We start from the raw sequence: 17,880 nt of genomic DNA on the forward strand, positions 1-17,880 counted from the left end.
CAATTTTATGATTATTTATTTTCAATTTTAATTAAAAGTCATGCATACTTATATATTTGAGTGTGCTTTATTGAAATGGAATAACATACTTTTAATAAAACATACAATAAAAGAAATAAGAAGTGGTCCTTGTTGTGGTATATTGTTACGCATGACTCATCTTACATGGGGGGTGTTAGAAGGTTTTTTCCAGCACTGGTCTCATAACTGAAAAAACACGTTCAGTATGCAAGAAAGTGGTTTCTTTCATTAAGACATAACTTTAACAATGTTGTGTATCAGAAATTTTCAAGCTCAGGAATCCCATTTTGAACTAATTGTACGTCTTTGGACCCCTAATATAAAATGGAATTGAGTGTAAACCATTACACTGCTACTCAATATAAATACCAGGGACCCCCACATTGTCAACCATTAGGGTCATGGGACCCCTTGGCATGTAATTCTTGGAAAAAAAAACTTGCATTCTGGTTGGCTTCTTTGCATGTTTCCATAAGATGTCACCCAAGAGGTTTTGTATATTTCATGATTGAGTTACCCTATGTAATAAACACCGAAGAAATAAGAAAACTTCATATTTTAGTCGAGCCTGGAGGAGGAGACAAACAAGAGACGTCGGGAGGATCGAACTGCCAACGAGGTGGCCACCATTACATTTATCCGCATCATGGTTCACAGCACTGTTCTTGGACTCCTGGCTGGGTCACTCTTCCTTGTGTACTATACTACTGACAAACTGCTACAGGTAAACATTGTCTAGGATTCCTGGTTTTATCTGAATGGCTAAATTATTTAATAATCAACTTGGTATTTAACATGATCAGGGTTACTCTGAATCAGAAATATTAAATCCTTAGGACCATCAGGCCAATATGAAAGTCATTAGGCGATTATCACATTATGGCCTCATTAAATTCTAAATGAATACTTCAGTTAAGACTACCATGACATGTACATTTTAACTCTTCAGCTGCAAGAGCGTGACTTGAGTGAGATAGTGGCCCTGATTGTACAGTACCTGCCGTATCTGACCATCACCGTGCTCAACTTTTCCATCCCCATCGTGTTCCAGAAACTAGTTGTCCTCGAGGATTACTCACCCAACCTCGCACTCAAGCTTACTCTCTTCAGGTTTCCAGGCAGCTCTTATACTAGCTTTATTTAACCTTACTTTATGTCAAAAAACATTTTTATTTACATAAATCAAGTATATTGAAAGGAAAAATAAGCATCAATATTATTTTCAGCTTTTAAAATATTTCTTTTGGAGATTATTTTGCATAGGCAATCGCTAATCGCTAAAGTAGTCACATGGCTTAATGATGATAACAACTACATCTTCCTTCACTCTGTCAATGTTTGTCCATATTTATCACAATGAATTGTACTGCAGGTCCATTATATTACGGCTTGCATCGCTGGTTGTGCTGATAATATCGCTGTACCGTCTCCTCATTAGCAACTCTGACCCCGAGGCAGGCTTCTGCGGGAACAGACTCTGGGAAAAAACTGCAACTGATGTCAAAGGAAGCATAAAGGTACATGGAACATCCATTTATTTTATTTTCAACAAGGGCTTAACAGACACTTGAATTTTTATCCCCTGTTGAAAGGTGAAGTAGAAACGGAGGCTGTGTGTACTTGCATCCCAAGCATTTCTGTCCACAACATAACTCAAAAAGTATTTGAGGTTCTGATTTCAAACTTGAAGACAGCTGGATCATATTGAGCAGAAGTGCAGTGCAAAGAAACCATATCTCTGGTTGCTATCTTTTTTCAGTTATTTGCATTCATATTTTTCTTCAGAGCACACCGGTAACTCAAATAGATTTGCAATGCATGTGAACCATTACTCTGGCTACAACATTGTTTGAGTTACTGCCCTTTTGTTCTTGTTTGAGTTACTGCCCTTTTGTTCTCTTTTATACTTTACTTTTGACTGAAGCATAACTCCAACAATTTAGGTATTGACTTCAAACTTCTGACCATCAGTCTTTCCCTTTTTGTCCTGTATTCATTAATTGTTGGATTTTTAAATTATTTGGCAAAATTGACCACCACAACATGAGGATGTGTCACATTCAAGACCAGTGCCTGTACCAAGGTCACAGCAACCTTATAGACTTTGTTATGCTATAAAAACTGTACTGATAACAGTTTGTGTCTGTTCCATATCTTTCTCATTCATGATCGGATTTTAATTTTTTTTGGCAAAAGTGAACACCAAAGTATGAGGATATGTCGCCTTTAAGACACATGTCCCTACCTTTCTTCATTGTCAATGTCACAGCAACCATATGAACTTGTATGATTTGCTATACAAGCCTTATTAGTAATACTTCGTTTTCCTGCCATATCTTTGTCAAACAATGTTGGATTTTACAATTATTCAACAGAAGTGACAACCATAGTTTGAGGACACTCAAGAACCATGTCCCTACCTTCAAGGTCAAGGTCACAACTACCTTCTGAATTCTTGCCATATAAGCTTTACTGAAGATATTTGGTTTCATGATAGGACCAAAATTTTGCCAATCTTCCTCATGTTTCTACATTATTGGCAATTCTGTGGCATGTTTATGAAGGTTGAAACACTTTCCACTCGATTTCTTCAATTGTTCTATCTACCTCAGACACTTGGGAGTGTGGGGGTATTAATCACATTGTGTGATAGCTCTTGTTATGCTTTGTATATAGCACCATACTGACAATTCGTTTTGGTGTGATGCCAAAAATAAGTATCCATGGACACTTGTATGTCTTTATAATACTTCCGGAAAAAAATGACTTATCTTTTGCTTTACTTGTCTATGAAGGTATAGGTAGAGGAGCTTCCCCTGGATCTTCTGAAGAGATAGTAACTTAATTCTCATATACTTACTTTGTTTTCTGTACAGTGTTGGGAGACGTATGTGGGACAGCAGATCTACAAGCTGGTCTTGCTGGATCTGATTGTGGAGACGAGCATTGTTGTGTTCATACAGCTTCCTCGCAGGTACAACACATTTGTCTGTCGCTTGACAGCGTAGTTGTGTCTATTAACATAACAGTCATGTAATGAAGCGATATTCTCCCCTAATTTTCTTTCATTGGAATGGAGCATTTGGCTATGATATCAGTGGTGTTTGTCTTCTGGTACTCTTGCTGAATTATACAACTTGCATTCGGTATTCATGTTATTATTAGTCTAAGGTATCAATCAAAAAAGGAGTTTTGTTTATTGTACCATAAGAAAGCATGTTTTTTATTATTCAATAATTCTCATATCAGACATTTACCAATAGGCGAACCCTTTCTGTGCAAAAGGTAGAGTAGTAGTGTGCGGATGAATTCATCATGAATAATTTATACACACGTTACTTACTCAATGTCATTCTAAGCATAACGATACAAGGCAGTTACTACCCTTAGCTTCATGATTGTGTATAATTTGAATAACTCAGATTGTGGGTGCAATAACTATGACTGGCATTTCTTGCATGCACTTGTACCTGGCAGTCTAAAGTCTTAATTTATGGCAATGGTTAGTAAGTGTTTCTGATGTGTCATTGCTATGTTAAATTATATTTCAATTAAATTATATTTTAACGTTTGTCTTGTTGTTTGTTTCAGGTTAATCTTTGATAGATTTGGCGATACTTGGCTCATCAAAAAGATAGGACCCAATGAGTTTGACCTGCCACAAAGCGTTATAGACATCATATACTCCCAAACTCTCTGCTGGTGTGTGTGTACTTCTTCAATAACTACATTTTTATATTTACTGTACCAAATATTTTTTTAATAACTGTAACTTACCAGTCCCAATGTGTTGAACTTTCTTCACTTAAATAGTCACTTTTGTAACAATGGATGAATGTTATGTTGTGTGTGTGCGTGTGTGCGTGTGTTTAAATCAATGATGCTTGTAATATCATGTTCATAAAGGCAATAGTGACTGTTGTGCAATGTCGTAGGTTTTATAAACGTTCATTTTGTTTTCAGGTTGGGGATGTTTTTCAGCCCTCTAATCCCACTAATGACTTTCATCAAATGCTTCATTTTCTTCTACCTTCGAAAGGTGAGAAATATATTTTTTATGGTTTTAGCTGATTATTGGTGTAGTGTTCTTTTTTGCTTCTCAATTTTTGTAATGTTTAACTATTTAGCTTGTCATTGATGTAGTGTTGTAGTTTTGAGCTGCTCATGATCGAGTATCTAGTTTTTTTTGCTGATCATTGGTGTAGTCTGGGACCAATAACAAATCCATAATCCTACTCCCAGCTGTAGTGTTATTGTTTTAAGCTGCTCATTTATGTACCATAGTATTTAAAGAGACTCGACACCAGATTGTCCAAAAATTGGCAAATAAAGTATTTCCTCAAAAGAAGCCTAGAATTGTCAATGGGAGCCAGTAGGAGGCTGATAAAACATCATTCTACAGGATTAAAAAAATAAATGCAACAATCATATTGTTGTCTCATCTGTGTTTCCCTGTTAAAAATGGCATAATGGTTCCAAGTTTAAACAATATTTGTTTATGAGTACAGATAGATATAAAGTCACTATTTTGAAAATTGACTGGGATTCACGTGGTAGGCAACCCCAGTCTATTTTGAATTGGATGAATACGCAAAAACTGTGAAAGATGCATGTATCGTGAGTAATGTGATACATCAGTAAGATTCAATGTGTTGAACACAACAATATCAATTTTATGTAAGCTTTTGTCAATTTTCTTATTTTCTTGCAATTGTATCATCTGGTGTCTAGTCCCTTTAAGCTCTAACCTTCTCATAGATGTAATGTAAAGGGTGTAGCATTCAAGTATTAAGCTGTTCATTAGTGTAAAGATAAAGGTCTTTGTATTGGTGTTATGTTAAAGGTCTTAGCTGCTCAGATATGTTATGTTAAAGGTCTTAGCTGCTCAGTGGTGTAAAGGTCTGAGCTGCTCAGTGGTGTAATGTTAAAGGGCTTAGCTGCTAAGTGGTGTAATGTTTAAGGTCTAAGCTGCTCAGTAGTGTAATAATAAAGGTCTAAGCTGCTCAGTGGTGTAATGTTAAAGGTCATAGCTGCTCAGTGGTGTAATGTTAAAGGTCATAGCTGCTCATTGGTGTTATGTAAGGGTCTTAGCTGCACATTGGGGTAGTGTTGTGCATTATTTTGTGAACAGCTCTATATGTTGGTGTGCATATCATCTTCCTCTTATTTTGATTTAGATAAAAAAAAATGAATTTGAGACTAGTCTTTGCTCAGTCAAGTATACAGTCTGGGGATGGAATCTGTTCCCAGTGCTTGCTACACTCTGAGCATTGAGCAAAGATGACTCACAAGCATTACATGCTATTGATGAGAATTTTTTTTTATCTTAAACAGAAATACAGTTCATGTACGTTCAAGGCCTTATACAATTAATACAAACCAAGTAACATGAATATGGTGATGACATTATGTGTGGTAAAAATGCTATTGGTTCTTTCAGTGGGCCTTGATGTATTTGAATGCAAAGGTAATTCTGAAGTGCATGGTGCTTTCTTGTCTAAATGCAACACTTGGCGTTAGCGTCACTCCTGGTTTTTTATTCCTAATAGTCATACCGACCAATTCTTGTTCCCATTATACCTTATTTATGGCAAATGAAGTTTGAGGCGGTGTATTGGAGTCACCTCGTGGTCGGTTTGTTGGTCCCTAGCAATTGTCTTTGTCGGGAGCATAACTTAAAAAAATACTTGTTGGAATTTAATATAACTTCATACAAAGCTAAAGCACAATGAAAAGAAGTGCACATAACAAGGACAATAACCCTATTTCAGCTTATTTCAGAGTGTTTGCCCTTTGATACTTTCCTTGTCTTAACTTGAAAACTACCAGTTTAAATTTAATTAAACTTTATACAATTGTTTAGCGCATTGAGAGGAAGTACAGTGTACAAGAATCATAACTCTACTACAGCTGATTACAGAGTGATTGCCCTTTGTTACTTTTTTTTTTTGTCAGGAGCACGACATGAAAACTACCTGTTGGAATTTAATTAAACTTCATACAATGGTAACACAAAATGTCAGGAAGTGCAATGAACAAGAACCATAACTCTATTTCAGCCACTTACAGAGCTATTGCCTTTGCTAATTTTTCTTGTCTGGAGCATAACTTGAAAACTATGAGATGGAATTAAATTAAACTTCATACAATGGTAAAGCACAAAGAGAGGAGTCCAGTTTATAAGAGCCATAGCTGTATCCATGGCCTTACAGATTTTAGGTGGGATTTCTAAAATAATCCCCAAAGGGTGTTTGGGGGTATAAATCAAATTCAGTGATAGCTCTAGTTAAATATTTGTAATGAATGTATCCTATCAATACAACTTCTGTTCTAAAGATTTCAATTATCACTGCTACAATTCACATGAATCACAAAACTTGCTTTCCACACTATTAAGGTTTTCATAAATTATGCATGAGTTGGTATTTCAAAATTACATGGGAAGGATCTTTGCTGTCGCTTTCTCTGTTAAGAAGATTATCATTAATGATAATTTAAATGTACTTACACAATAACATCTACATGTACATCTTAAATTTATTCAACCAACTGTTGAACGTCATTCACTTGCAAAACATACCCCGGTAATAGACCTATTGTCTTATTAAGCAAATTTAAGGTTTTTTTTAATTTGTCTTGCCACCAATGCATGGCAAAGTGGTTCAATCATGTATCACAGCTGTACATAGCTTGGTCATATAATTTTATTTAATGGAAGAATCTATATCTATTTCAGTGGTCGTTGCTGTCCCACTGCGCCCAAACAGAGAACACGTACCGCACATCACGCTCACACTCCCTTTTCATGTTTGTTTTGCTTCTATCCTTTGTGTTCGCATTCGCCCCAATAGGATATATGATCAGCAGGTGAGAAACATTTCAAATATCAGGAATATTTTCATTTGTAGTGTGCGTTTCTGTTACTTCACATGTTCTGAATCAGTATTTATAACAAATAAATTGAAATGTTTAAATGAAAGGCTATTTATTTTATCAAACAACATTTACACAGTATCTGACGGTTTTCTTTTTGAAACTAAGGCATTTTTTAAGATAGAGTCTTCAACAACATATGAGCCATTGTCTTTACTGCATTTTGCATTTAATGTAATAAATGTAGTAGAAAGCTACTTTTTTGTGTGCTTACATTGAAGTCCATATGTCTTAATATGAAAATGTAAGCAATACACTTCCACCTTCCAGTATGACCCCGAGTCAGAGTTGTGGACCTTTCCGGGTGTATAGTTCCACAAACTACACAATGTTCACTGCATTGTCTAACGAAGTGGAGACATGGCCAGGGACTCTAACCAAATTTATCTTCTTTCTCGGCTCATCTGGATTCTTCATCCCTGCCATTATTCTACTTGGGTAGGGTGATTTTCTTTGTGACACTTCATTTTTATTTTTTCCCATTTGATGAGACAATCACTTATATATGAGCCGTGTCGCGCGATTTAGGGCCTTCGGACATATTTTCACTATTACAATGTTTTAAGGTATTTGAATGGCATGATATTTCAGAAAGATATTCTGAGAATTTCATGATGATATCACTTAAATTGCGGAAGTTACATGTTTACAAGTGAGACCATGTATTGCGCATTTTGAATGCTAAATTTGACGTCATTCAAATGACGTCGTAACGAAAGTGCATTATTCAAATATGTGCAAAATTATCGTATCAACATTAAAACTAGCTGATGATTTAAATTATTTTCTTATTACAGAATCTTTAAAGAACAAAAATTAAGATAAAAATAATGAATCATTTTTGTATTTTTAATACATTTGGCCGTTTTAAACACAGACTATCAACCCAGTCAAAATATGTCGGGACAAAATCCATGGTTGCCATGGAAACATAATTAACCAATGGTCATAAATTGTCGAAAAATGATGCACCAATGACAAACCTTAGAGAGAAAGAAGCCGGGAAGAAATTGATTTACATAGGAAAAATCATTATTTTTGGCATTTTTTATTAATGATTATTTCATTTGTAATAATTATGTTCGAAGGCCCAAAATCGGGCGATGCGGCTCATATAACACTTCCTTCCTAGAAGGGTCAATATCTAAAAATGTAAAGGAATTATTTTTAGGAAATTTGTTAGGATACCAGTGTTTGAACTCGTTGAAAAGATATGTGTATAATATGATGATTGGTAACATATCGTTTATGTCTGCAACCAATGACTAGCTGTTATTTACATTGTTACAGGTTACTGATGTACTACTTTTGGTTACTAAGCCAAGGCTACAAACACAGAGAAAAGATCCTTAGCGAGCAATTGAAACTAGTAAGTAAACCTCTGATTGTCCGTAAGAACATGTACTGAATATTTTTTATTAATAATCTTTGCTCAATTACAAAACTGGTTTACAAAAGCATTTTATATTATGATTCTTCTGCCAATTCTACACAGAGAATTAAATAACTGAACGTACAAATATGTTCTGAAAATAGATAACGTCGGAAGAATCGTAAAATTGACGTTGATGTCACATGTGCATATTTTATTTTACAGGTTTCCAAAGATAAACAGTTTTTACTGAACAGAGTCAATGAAGTTTTAGTTAGTTCCACATAGCAGCAGTGCACACACAATCCATAGTGTATTACCTTAAGTGCTGAAATGAACAACCATAATTGTCTATTGCAATTTAACCTAGGATTAGTGCCGATAAGAAATGAACTCTAAAGTTATGAAAAACAAGTTTTGCAAAATAATGTGCCTCTATGGTTAGTGCCAAGAAAAAATGAACTAATAATGAAAATAATGACAAACAAGTTTTGCAAAATAATGTGCCAAGAGTTTTAGCTCCAGCAGGTTTTGCACAATTGTAAAGACATTAACTACTGTTCAAACGTTTGGAAGTGAAAGTGTTGATATAGCAGAGGATTTATGCATACATTCTGTGATTACTTTATACATGTACATGTTTGTGTTTTTTCAACTGCCGCTCAATTATTCTGTGCCTTATGTTTGGTGTAGATAGCTGCTGTATTTGATGTCTTTCCATACAATAACACATTGTCTGGGACAGTATTATTCAGGAAATTGGCATTCAGAAATGTTCAGACACAGCCTTCCAGTCTTATACAGAACAACCTGTTTATTGTTTTTGCCTCTTTTATCACCTTCAATGCCAATGCTCATTCTGTTTTAAAATAGCTGATGGTATTCCTTTTAAGTTCCCGGAGGTTAGGCCAATTAAAATCGCACTGTCTGCTCATCCTGTTTTGGCATGTCAGGGCTTTAACTTAGTGTTAAACAGTTGGATTTTGAAATTAACCTGGCTCAGATGTTCAACAAACAAGGCAACATGTTGTAGGCAAGACCCATGTCCCTACCTTGATGGTCAATGTCACACCCTAAGGCTAATTATAACAGAAAGCTCCATATATGCACATAGCAAATAGGGGGTTGTGTCAGAGCAGTAACTTTGTCATGCAAGGGGGGATATTGTATAATATGCCATGTTCAGCAGACAAAGGTGACATTGTAAGATGCAGGTTCATTGCTCTGGATGTGTGACTTGCAAATCCCTGGTCCTTACCTCATAGTTCATTGCTCCCCCACACTTGAAGTCAACAATCATGGGGTCTTACATACATGCTTATTAACTATGTAAGCACTTTCTGCATGTATTATTTGATAGACTGAGACCTTCTGATTTACACTTACATGAAAATGTGCACCTCTTAAGACTTGAGTTTATATTATAAGCTAAAAGTAGCTAACTTTCTGAAAACAACTGATATAGATTATAAACTGGTGTCTGTCAAAGTCTACAAAATTCTCAATGATTGTATATGCTGACTGTAACTTGAACATAAACTTATACACACAAATATAATTAAACCTATTTTTATTCTAAATGAAGACATGTTTGTCTAAATTTTGTTTCCTTTTCCTATATGTTTGTATTGTGCAATATACTAGTACCGGGGGTATGTACAACTCTCAACAGATAAATACCAGTGGTGTTTCATGGGATTAATCAGCTAAGGAGTTTATATATAGTACCGTAATATAATGTTTGGCAACATTATTCATTTACAAAATGATTTAACACTGAAATATATATTTTAAGTTGTTTTCTTTATAGGTCTGTTCACTTGTGATTTTTTTATTATTTACAAATCGGATGATTTCCACTTTCCAGCAGTTTTTTTCAAAATGTTAGGCTTATTTACAATACGCCTTTATAGATATCATGTGTTACAATGAAAGTGCAGTTGTCTGGATATACTCATGTAAATCTATATTTTACTCATGTCTTCCATCCATTTCTAGCATATGTTTTTTCTTGTGCATATGTATTTAAGTTTTATTTACTCAAGTAATTGCTTTCCCTATTTGATATTATGGATATTATATATAACAATTACAATAATAAGAAACTCAGTTCTGTCTGAACTATGCAACTTTTAGCATATGCTCATAGGAAATGGTCTGTTATTAGTATAAAGTTTATTGGTATATAAAGGCATTTTATTTTATGTTATTATCTGAAAGCTTATGTGAACCTGTTGGTTACTTTTGACTGTAATTTATACAAATATAGAATGTTATGTTACTTTGAACAATGTTGAATTGTTCATTGTTTTTATATATAATAAAGGACAATCTCATAGAAATGTTAAAACTTTGTTTTGTTTTTCCAATATTCCTTTTTAATTCCCCACCACGGGGTGGGGAGGGGATAATAGAAATGCACTTCGTCCGTCTGTCAATCCGTCCGTCTGGCTGTAACATTTTGTGTCCGGGCTATAACTTACTTTATTATTATGCCCCCCTTCGAAGAAGAAGGGTTTATATCGCTTTGCACAGACATGTCGGTCCAAAGCTTGTCCGAGTGATAACTCAACAATTCCTGGACGTATGGTCATCAAACTTGACATGAAGGCTGGGCCTGACCAGTTGATGACCCCTATTGATTTTAGGGCTCATCGGGTCAAGGTCACAGTGACCTTTAATGGTAAAATAATTTTAAAGCTTGCCTGAGTGATAACCCATCAATGCCTAGACCTATGGTCATCAAACTTGATATGGAAGTTGGGCCTGACCAGGAGATGACCCCTATTGATTTTAGGGCTCATTGGGTCAAAGGTCAAGGTCACAGTGACCTTTAATGGTAAAATAATTTTAAAGCTTGTCCGAGTGATAACTCATCAATGCCTAGACCTATGGTCATCAAACTTGATATGGAAGTTGGGCCTGACCAGGAGATGACCCCTATTGGCCAAAGGTCAAGGTCACAGTGACCTTGAATGGTAAAAGGTTGTCCAAGTGATAACTCAACAATGCCTGCACCCATGGCCCTCATAATTGAATTGGAGGTTGGGCCTGACCAGTACATGATCCCTATTGTATTTGGGGGCCATCGGGCCAAAGGTCAAGGTAACATTGACCTTGAATGGTAAAAGGTTGTTCATGTGATAACTTGACAATACCTGCACCCCTCAAACTTGACTTGGAGGTTGGGCCTGACCAGTAGCTGACCCCTGTTGTTTTTGGGGCTCATCGGGTCAAAGGTCAAGGTCACAGTGACCTTGAATGGTAAAAGGTTGTCCGAGTGATGTCTCGACAATGCCTGCACCCATGGCCCTCAAACTTGACTTGGAGGTTGGGCCTGACCAGTAGATGACCCCTATTGTTTTGGGGGGTCTTCGGGCCAAAGGTCAAGGTCACAGTAACCTTGAATGGTAAAAGGTTGTCCGAGTGATAACTCAACAATGCCTGCACCCATGGCCCTCAAACTTGACTTGGAGATTGGGCCTGACCAGTAGATGACCCCTATTGATTTTAGGGGTCAAGGTCACAGTGACCTTGAAAGCAAACTTGACAATTCCTGGACCTTTTGTCATCAAACTTGACATGAAGGTTGGGCCTGACCAGTAGATGACCCCTCTTGACTTTGGGGGTCATCGGGCCAAGGTCACAGTAACCTTTAATACAAAAAAGTTAACAAATCTTCTCCCAGTGATATCTCAAGAATGCCTGAATCTATGAGCATCAACCAGTCAGGTTGCGAGAAAAACAAAATATACTAAAAAAACAACCTCGGGGGATATAGCCGTCCTTTGGACTGCCTTGTTAGTATTCAAAATGATGTTCTTGTCAAACTCATCAGAAACAAATAATCTAAGGTACCCTATGGTATCCTTTAATATGTTTGTGTCATATGAAAGGAATTATTCCCAAGGGATAGCATATGTACATGTAAACATTATACTGATAAAAAAATAGTGAGCGCATATTCATGTCCGGTACATAAGAACTTCGTTAACTCAAAGTTACTTGCCCACATCAAATCTGCACATAACGCATTTTCCCGCCGCGTACATGACCGCTAATGTCAAGGACAGACATGAATAGAAATATCGAACTGAACAGGAAATAAACATAGCGACATGTGAAATATTTATTCCATAATGGATGAAAACGTGATATCAGTGTTGGGACTGGTTAGTCGGACAAAAAACAGACGTGGCGCTCAAGTGGAAAGTCAAACTCCTCCATTGTCTCGTCTGCAATCTCGGCACGTGACTGCCTAGACTGATCCTCGTTCTGAGATGTGTCGTCTGCATGTTTTTCGAGATTTTTGATTTTCTTAGTTGATATTGCCCGTTTTTGTAGGACGGATAACTGCTGCTGTTTCTGCGCCTGCTGCTGCTGGGCAGATTCCGTTTGAATGGGACCTTGAAACCTTTCCGCGACTTTCTTCATACGGTTTGCCGGTGGCGGTTTACGTGGAGAGGTTTTGGGTTTTGTAACCATCTTAGTGAACAAGGACATGAAGCCGGGCTGGTCCTGTTTTCGGTTCTGCACACCCCGTAGGCGGTTAAGGGCGATGTTGCCAGCCCGGCGGTCATGAATCTCTTTCATGATACGGTTGTTCTTCTCAACCGGCGTCAGCTCCACAAACGACAAGGCGTGGTATACCGCAACCTGGGGAATATAGAATATGTTATAAAGATCATCTTACATATCCAATACATATTTTGAAAAATTTAATTTTTCATGATTAAGATTTTTTTCAATTTAGCAATGGCGTAGCCTGTGGCTAATCGTATTGTCATGCATGGAAATTTGAAATTTTAATAATGCAAATATTGTCAAGCATAAACATCTAATATCCTTTTTAAAGATGCACTCTTACTCCCAAATAAGATTTACCACAATTTATACAATTATTTTAATTTACCAAAGAAGATGAATAAATGTCGAAAGCAATGCTTTTTATGAAGGATGCCGTATTTAATTTGAAAGAAAGGTGCTGAAAACACGTCGGTATTTTTACCTTACGAGACGATAGTAGATAACAGTAAATTATTTAGCCTTCACCAATCATTTAATATTTTTGCGTTTCCAGCCATAGAATACACGGTTACAATCTTGTTATCAGTAATTAATATTTTTCATAAATGCATTATTTAGTAAGTAGTTAAAGGTTTATCAGTCAAAATAATTGTCTGTAATACATGCGTATGTATTGATTTTGAATAAGAGTGTCACTTTAAATACCATACCGATCCAGGGGTCTCTATGAACTTGGGAAGCTTAGGTGCCATCCGGTGCCGGGTGGTCCGCTTGTATGACTTGCCCAGGATATCACTGGTCACAAAGTCTCCGTCCCCGTGATCCGATTCATCCCTCGCCTCGGCAGTGGGTTGCAGGTGGTCAAACTGCTTTTTGAGACGCTTGAAGCCCCTTTCGCGCAGGATGGATATAGCACTCTGCCACCGGGGCGTCTTCCCGCCATGCATTACCTTCAGCGTCCGTGCAGACCCCGTTCGTTTGATATCGTTGGGAATCTGTGTGTACATTTTTTTTTGATTAGCTCAATGACCAAAAAATAGTGATTACTGGCTGACCTTTCTTCGCACAGAAATAGAGTTTGACTTGAATAACTCGAGAAATTTTGAATATTTTCGAATGATGTTTCACAGGGAGAAAGTGAGGCCATCCTCTGATCTTAAACATATTACTCACCGAGTTAGCACCGAAAGGTATATTTCACGAATACCGTTGCCACGAGTGAAATAATAACCTTTGGTGTCTCGAGGTGAAATATATTGCAACCTTATACACTGAAACCATCTTTTAGTCTTTTTATTAATACAAGTGGTGTTAAAAGAAATTTCATTTTATTAGAAAAACGAACTACAATATATGCTGACTGAATAGGTAAATTAGTGGAATGCAAGCTTTTTTTCATCTTATTGTTTCGAGACAACAAATAATTTTTACATGCATACCTTTAAAAATCACCTTTCACGGATAACCTATTTGAAATATTTTACTGGTTTTAAATTTTAGCCCGTTCTGCTTAAATATCAACATAATAAAATATATCGAATTGATATTTCACTGTTTGAAACACTGGAATATCATTTTGGTTTTACTGATAAATCTCTATAAACCATCGAAAAGCGTGTATGTATCAATAATTTATATTTTATAAATAAAAAAAGTTGCTCTGTTTAAACAGTATTTTCATGAAGGGTAAAAATATCGATATTCCACGCTGAAAAATTACTGGGCAATTTTAACCAGGTGCAATTTCAATAATACTGATAAACGGCTAGTTTTTAGAGAAAAATATTATTTTTTTTCTATTAAGTTTTCGATGATAATTGATGCATTCTGATATTAAACGGTAGAATGCATTGTTTCTTTCATCTTGGAAAGAATGCTTGCATTTCAATGATTAACCTATTCAGTAACATTTATGGCAATATTGACCTGCGCCAGAAAGTATTCGTTATCCACGACTTTTGGGAGAGATTTCCATGCCTGACCACCGAACGTGCCGATGTACTGACCATTGATCGTCCACATCCGGACGGAACAGTCCCTGCTTGCTGTAATGAGAATTTGGCGGTGGCTCACATACTCAACACTGTGAATACAACTCGTGTGCGCCCGGAAGGAGTTGACGAGCGGTGGGTAGCGGAGCGTGCGACCCGGCTCACTAGATGCGGGAGGAGGACGGTTGGCGAACACATTCTTCAAGTGATCAGGAACGGTATAAAACTGCTTCTCGCCCTCGTAGTTTTCCACTCTGTAAAATGTAAAAGACTTTCTTAGATAGTCAATACGCTCTCTCTTCTCTTTCATATTTATTTTCTTTGAAATGCAGAAGTCCATGATATCCCAAACTTTAACGTAGCCCTGGGTGTCGCCTGTGACCAAGAAAGTCTCGGCAGCGTCACACTTGATGGCAAGGACGCTTTCTCCGAACTGATGGGCGGCGTTAAACTGGCCAAGAAGCCCGCCCTCGTGGTGCATTGACCAGAACCGGATCCAGCCCTCGGCGCCACTCGTCACGATGATGGCCGTGTCCTTGTGTAGCGGCTCCCGGCTTTCCAGAAATAGTATTTTCTCCACAGCGGACTCGTAGTGTTTACATAATGTGTCGTACTCGGTTCTAGTGTGTACTGTCTTTTCTTTGGTGCTGAACACTTTGGAATCCAGAGCGTCTAAAAGAGGGTGCTCACACACTTCATCTTCGTCTCGTTGATGACCCTGAAGGCTTGCTAGCATACCAAAAGTGCGCGTTATTTTAGCTTTACGCTTCTTCCACTGTTTCGAATGGGTCACATCCATCTGTGATTCGTCACTGCTGGTTGATTTCGGTTGCGATTTTGCTGAAGAATTTACCAGGTTGCCATGGTGTCGCGGTGCACACTCCGTCACCGGTTTGACGCTGTTGAACGCGTTCAGACGACAGTAAACCTGACCAGTGTCACGTGACCAGATCACTACGTCCCCGTCGTAGCCGCCAGTCGCGATGAGGTTGGGTGGAAAGTGCGCGATACACAGGATGTCCTCCTTGTGACGCATTTTCCAGCTTTTTCGGTGGTCCTCGCTGGCACCGTCAATGTAGATGTGTACGATTTTCCCCCAACCGCTGGTGTATATACTATGTGCGGTGCATGCAACTCCAGTCACCGCTGAGCCGTCGGGGAGTTCGAAGTCCTGCATTCGCAAGCCATTGTTAAAATTCCACACGTGCACAGTTCCGTTTCTTGCGCCAGTTACCAGCCGTCGACCATTGTAGTCAAAACACAGAGCAGTTATCTCCACCGGAACCTCTACTCCCCTCTGCACGCAGCTGTGTGCGTTCACGAATTGCATAAGCTTGTCCCCCGTGTCTGTGTCCCATACGCTTACCACAGACTCCTGACATGCGCTCACCGTGGAGCCGAACACATGACTGTAGAGCGCGGCCACCACGGGCTTGTTGTGGGACATGATATCCGCGCACTTCTCTTCATCATCGCGCTTCTCCAGCATCACTATCTGGTTCGCTGCCAGCAGCGTCGTCGGTATCACCGGGTTGAAATACACCGCCGATATTGGGAGGGGATCAAACTTGATCATGCGACCGCTGATTTGTTGAAGGCAAGTTTGGTCCCGTAGGTCATACACCCTGAGTGATCGCCCTTTGTCGATGCTTATAACTTGGTTCTTGGAATCATAGATGATGACGTGGTTTACCGGTTTAGTGTGACCCTTTAAGAGAACGATGGCCTTGTTGTTTACGTACGGGTTCCACACTCTCAGCAAGTAGTCCATGCCGCCCGTCACTATAATGTTCAGTGTCTGGGAGTAGTCAAAACTGAGGATACCTTTATTCACCTTAAAGTACACGTGCGATTTCTTGCCATTAAAGTCCCCGAAAAACAGCGCAGTATGGGGGCACTGACATGAAGACAGAAAACAGTTGATATCAGGGAGATATTGCACTTTGTTTACCCAATCATTGTGTATGTTGCTCTTTTTCTGTGCCTTTACGCCAAACGAGAATCCTCGGAGCACTTCCGGAAAAATGATACGCTTACATGTGTTCTTTTTGCCGTTCACGGTCCCAAATGGCCCACCACGCAGAGACGAGTCGAACATTAGACAAAATACACTGCCAGATTGGTCGCCCAGCAGCAATAATGCATTGTTCATGTCTTCGAAGTCAACCCAGTAGTCCATGGCAGTAATGCAGCTTTCGAAACCAGTCAAATAGTAGCGCATTGTAAACTTTTTGCCAGACAAATCAAATATGGTGATATCGCGATCGGTAGAAGTGATAGCTAGCATGTTCACATTGTACATCGCGACCATATCAGTGAACCAGGGCTGCGTGTTTCTGTTTGTGTAATGGTTGGCATTGTAGTATTTCAAGTTCCGCATCCCGAGAGTCCAAAGGCCAAGTGTACCTTCTTTGCTTAAGGTCATGTATTTGCCAACTTTCAGGTCTACTGAACCACTTTTGGATCCACTTTTTCTAACGGCTGGATAAAACAAGATTTTAACAATGGTATCGCGATGTCTGCTATCGATGTCTTGGATTTCATTAGGAAATGGTTTCTCTCGCAACATTTCTAACATGCGCGTCTTTTCTTTATATTCAAGTAAATTATAGGTCACATATTCCTCCCAATCCACAGCACCGTCGCAGTTTGCGTCAACTTTCATGAACAGCAGTTCAATTTCGTCCTTTGTGCTGTGGCGACCAACAGTATTGCGCATAGCGGCTTCAAACTCGTCAATCGTCAAACCAGTTTCTTCTTCCTCCTCTTTGGCATCAAATATCTTTTGAAGTTTTCTTAAAAGTTTTTCATCATCAACCTGTTCGGGTGTTTCTATTCTTTCCTGTAGTTTCTGAAGCGCAATCAGATCACGGCGCCCGAATCCCAGAGGCGCTCTGCTAGTTCTTCGCTGTGGCTGTATTGTATTCGAAGGCATCTTCTGCTTTTCCCCGAAATCATCGACAGCTCTGACAAAGGACACAGGTTGGATGGACCTGGAAACCCGCCTCTCGTGTGCGCCTTTCAACATTTGTTTTT

The 17,880-nt window shown here is 38.3% G+C and overlaps 2 protein-coding genes across 8 annotated transcripts in view; one reads left to right on the forward strand and one right to left on the reverse strand.

Moving 5' to 3' along the window:
• The window catches only part of LOC128206238 (transmembrane channel-like protein 7), a 31,651-nt gene extending 20,981 nt beyond the window's left edge, over nucleotides 1-10,670 (forward strand). For 6 of the 7 annotated variants that reach the window (XM_052908576.1, XM_052908602.1, XM_052908586.1 and 3 more), the window contains 11 exons: nucleotides 584-745; nucleotides 971-1,131; nucleotides 1,394-1,538; nucleotides 2,898-2,995; nucleotides 3,613-3,723; nucleotides 3,985-4,060; nucleotides 5,462-5,488; nucleotides 6,758-6,888; nucleotides 7,225-7,392; nucleotides 8,245-8,323; nucleotides 8,552-10,670. In XM_052908576.1, coding sequence (XP_052764536.1) covers nucleotides 584-745; nucleotides 971-1,131; nucleotides 1,394-1,538; nucleotides 2,898-2,995; nucleotides 3,613-3,723; nucleotides 3,985-4,060; nucleotides 5,462-5,488; nucleotides 6,758-6,888; nucleotides 7,225-7,392; nucleotides 8,245-8,323; nucleotides 8,552-8,614 — 1,221 coding nt within the window. In that variant the 3' untranslated portion in view covers nucleotides 8,615-10,670. The remainder of the gene's footprint in view (nucleotides 1-583; nucleotides 746-970; nucleotides 1,132-1,393; nucleotides 1,539-2,897; nucleotides 2,996-3,612; nucleotides 3,724-3,984; nucleotides 4,061-5,461; nucleotides 5,489-6,757; nucleotides 6,889-7,224; nucleotides 7,393-8,244; nucleotides 8,324-8,551) is intronic. The other variant, XM_052908611.1, reaches the window with a different exon arrangement.
• A 1,620-nt stretch (nucleotides 10,671-12,290) lies between these two features.
• Nucleotides 12,291-17,872, reverse strand: LOC128216249 (WD repeat-containing protein on Y chromosome-like). The gene is made up of 3 exons (XM_052922822.1): nucleotides 14,780-17,872; nucleotides 13,564-13,848; nucleotides 12,291-12,982 (listed from the first exon to the last, which is right to left on the reverse strand). Exons 1-3 carry the CDS (start codon nucleotides 17,870-17,872, stop codon nucleotides 12,500-12,502), a joined length of 3,861 nt encoding a protein of 1,286 aa, XP_052778782.1. The 3' UTR covers nucleotides 12,291-12,499.
• Between the last annotated feature and the right edge of the window lie 8 nt (nucleotides 17,873-17,880).

This window comes from Mya arenaria, chromosome 2 (assembly GCF_026914265.1).
Source record: "Mya arenaria isolate MELC-2E11 chromosome 2, ASM2691426v1".
In the NCBI taxonomy this organism is placed as follows: domain Eukaryota; kingdom Metazoa; phylum Mollusca; class Bivalvia; order Myida; family Myidae; genus Mya; species Mya arenaria.

Bases quoted from the DNA above. Each gene is read 5' to 3' on its own strand.
- LOC128216249 (XM_052922822.1), bottom strand. From the start codon at position 17,872: ATGTTGAAAGGCGCACACGAGAGGCGGGTTTCCAGGTCCATCCAACCT. The intron at 13,849-14,779 runs GTCAATATTGCC...ATGTACACACAG, and splicing joins ACGAATACTTTCTGGCGCAG to ATTCCCAACGATATCAAACG. The intron at 12,983-13,563 runs GTATGGTATTTA...TATATTCCCCAG, and splicing joins TCATAGAGACCCCTGGATCG to GTTGCGGTATACCACGCCTT.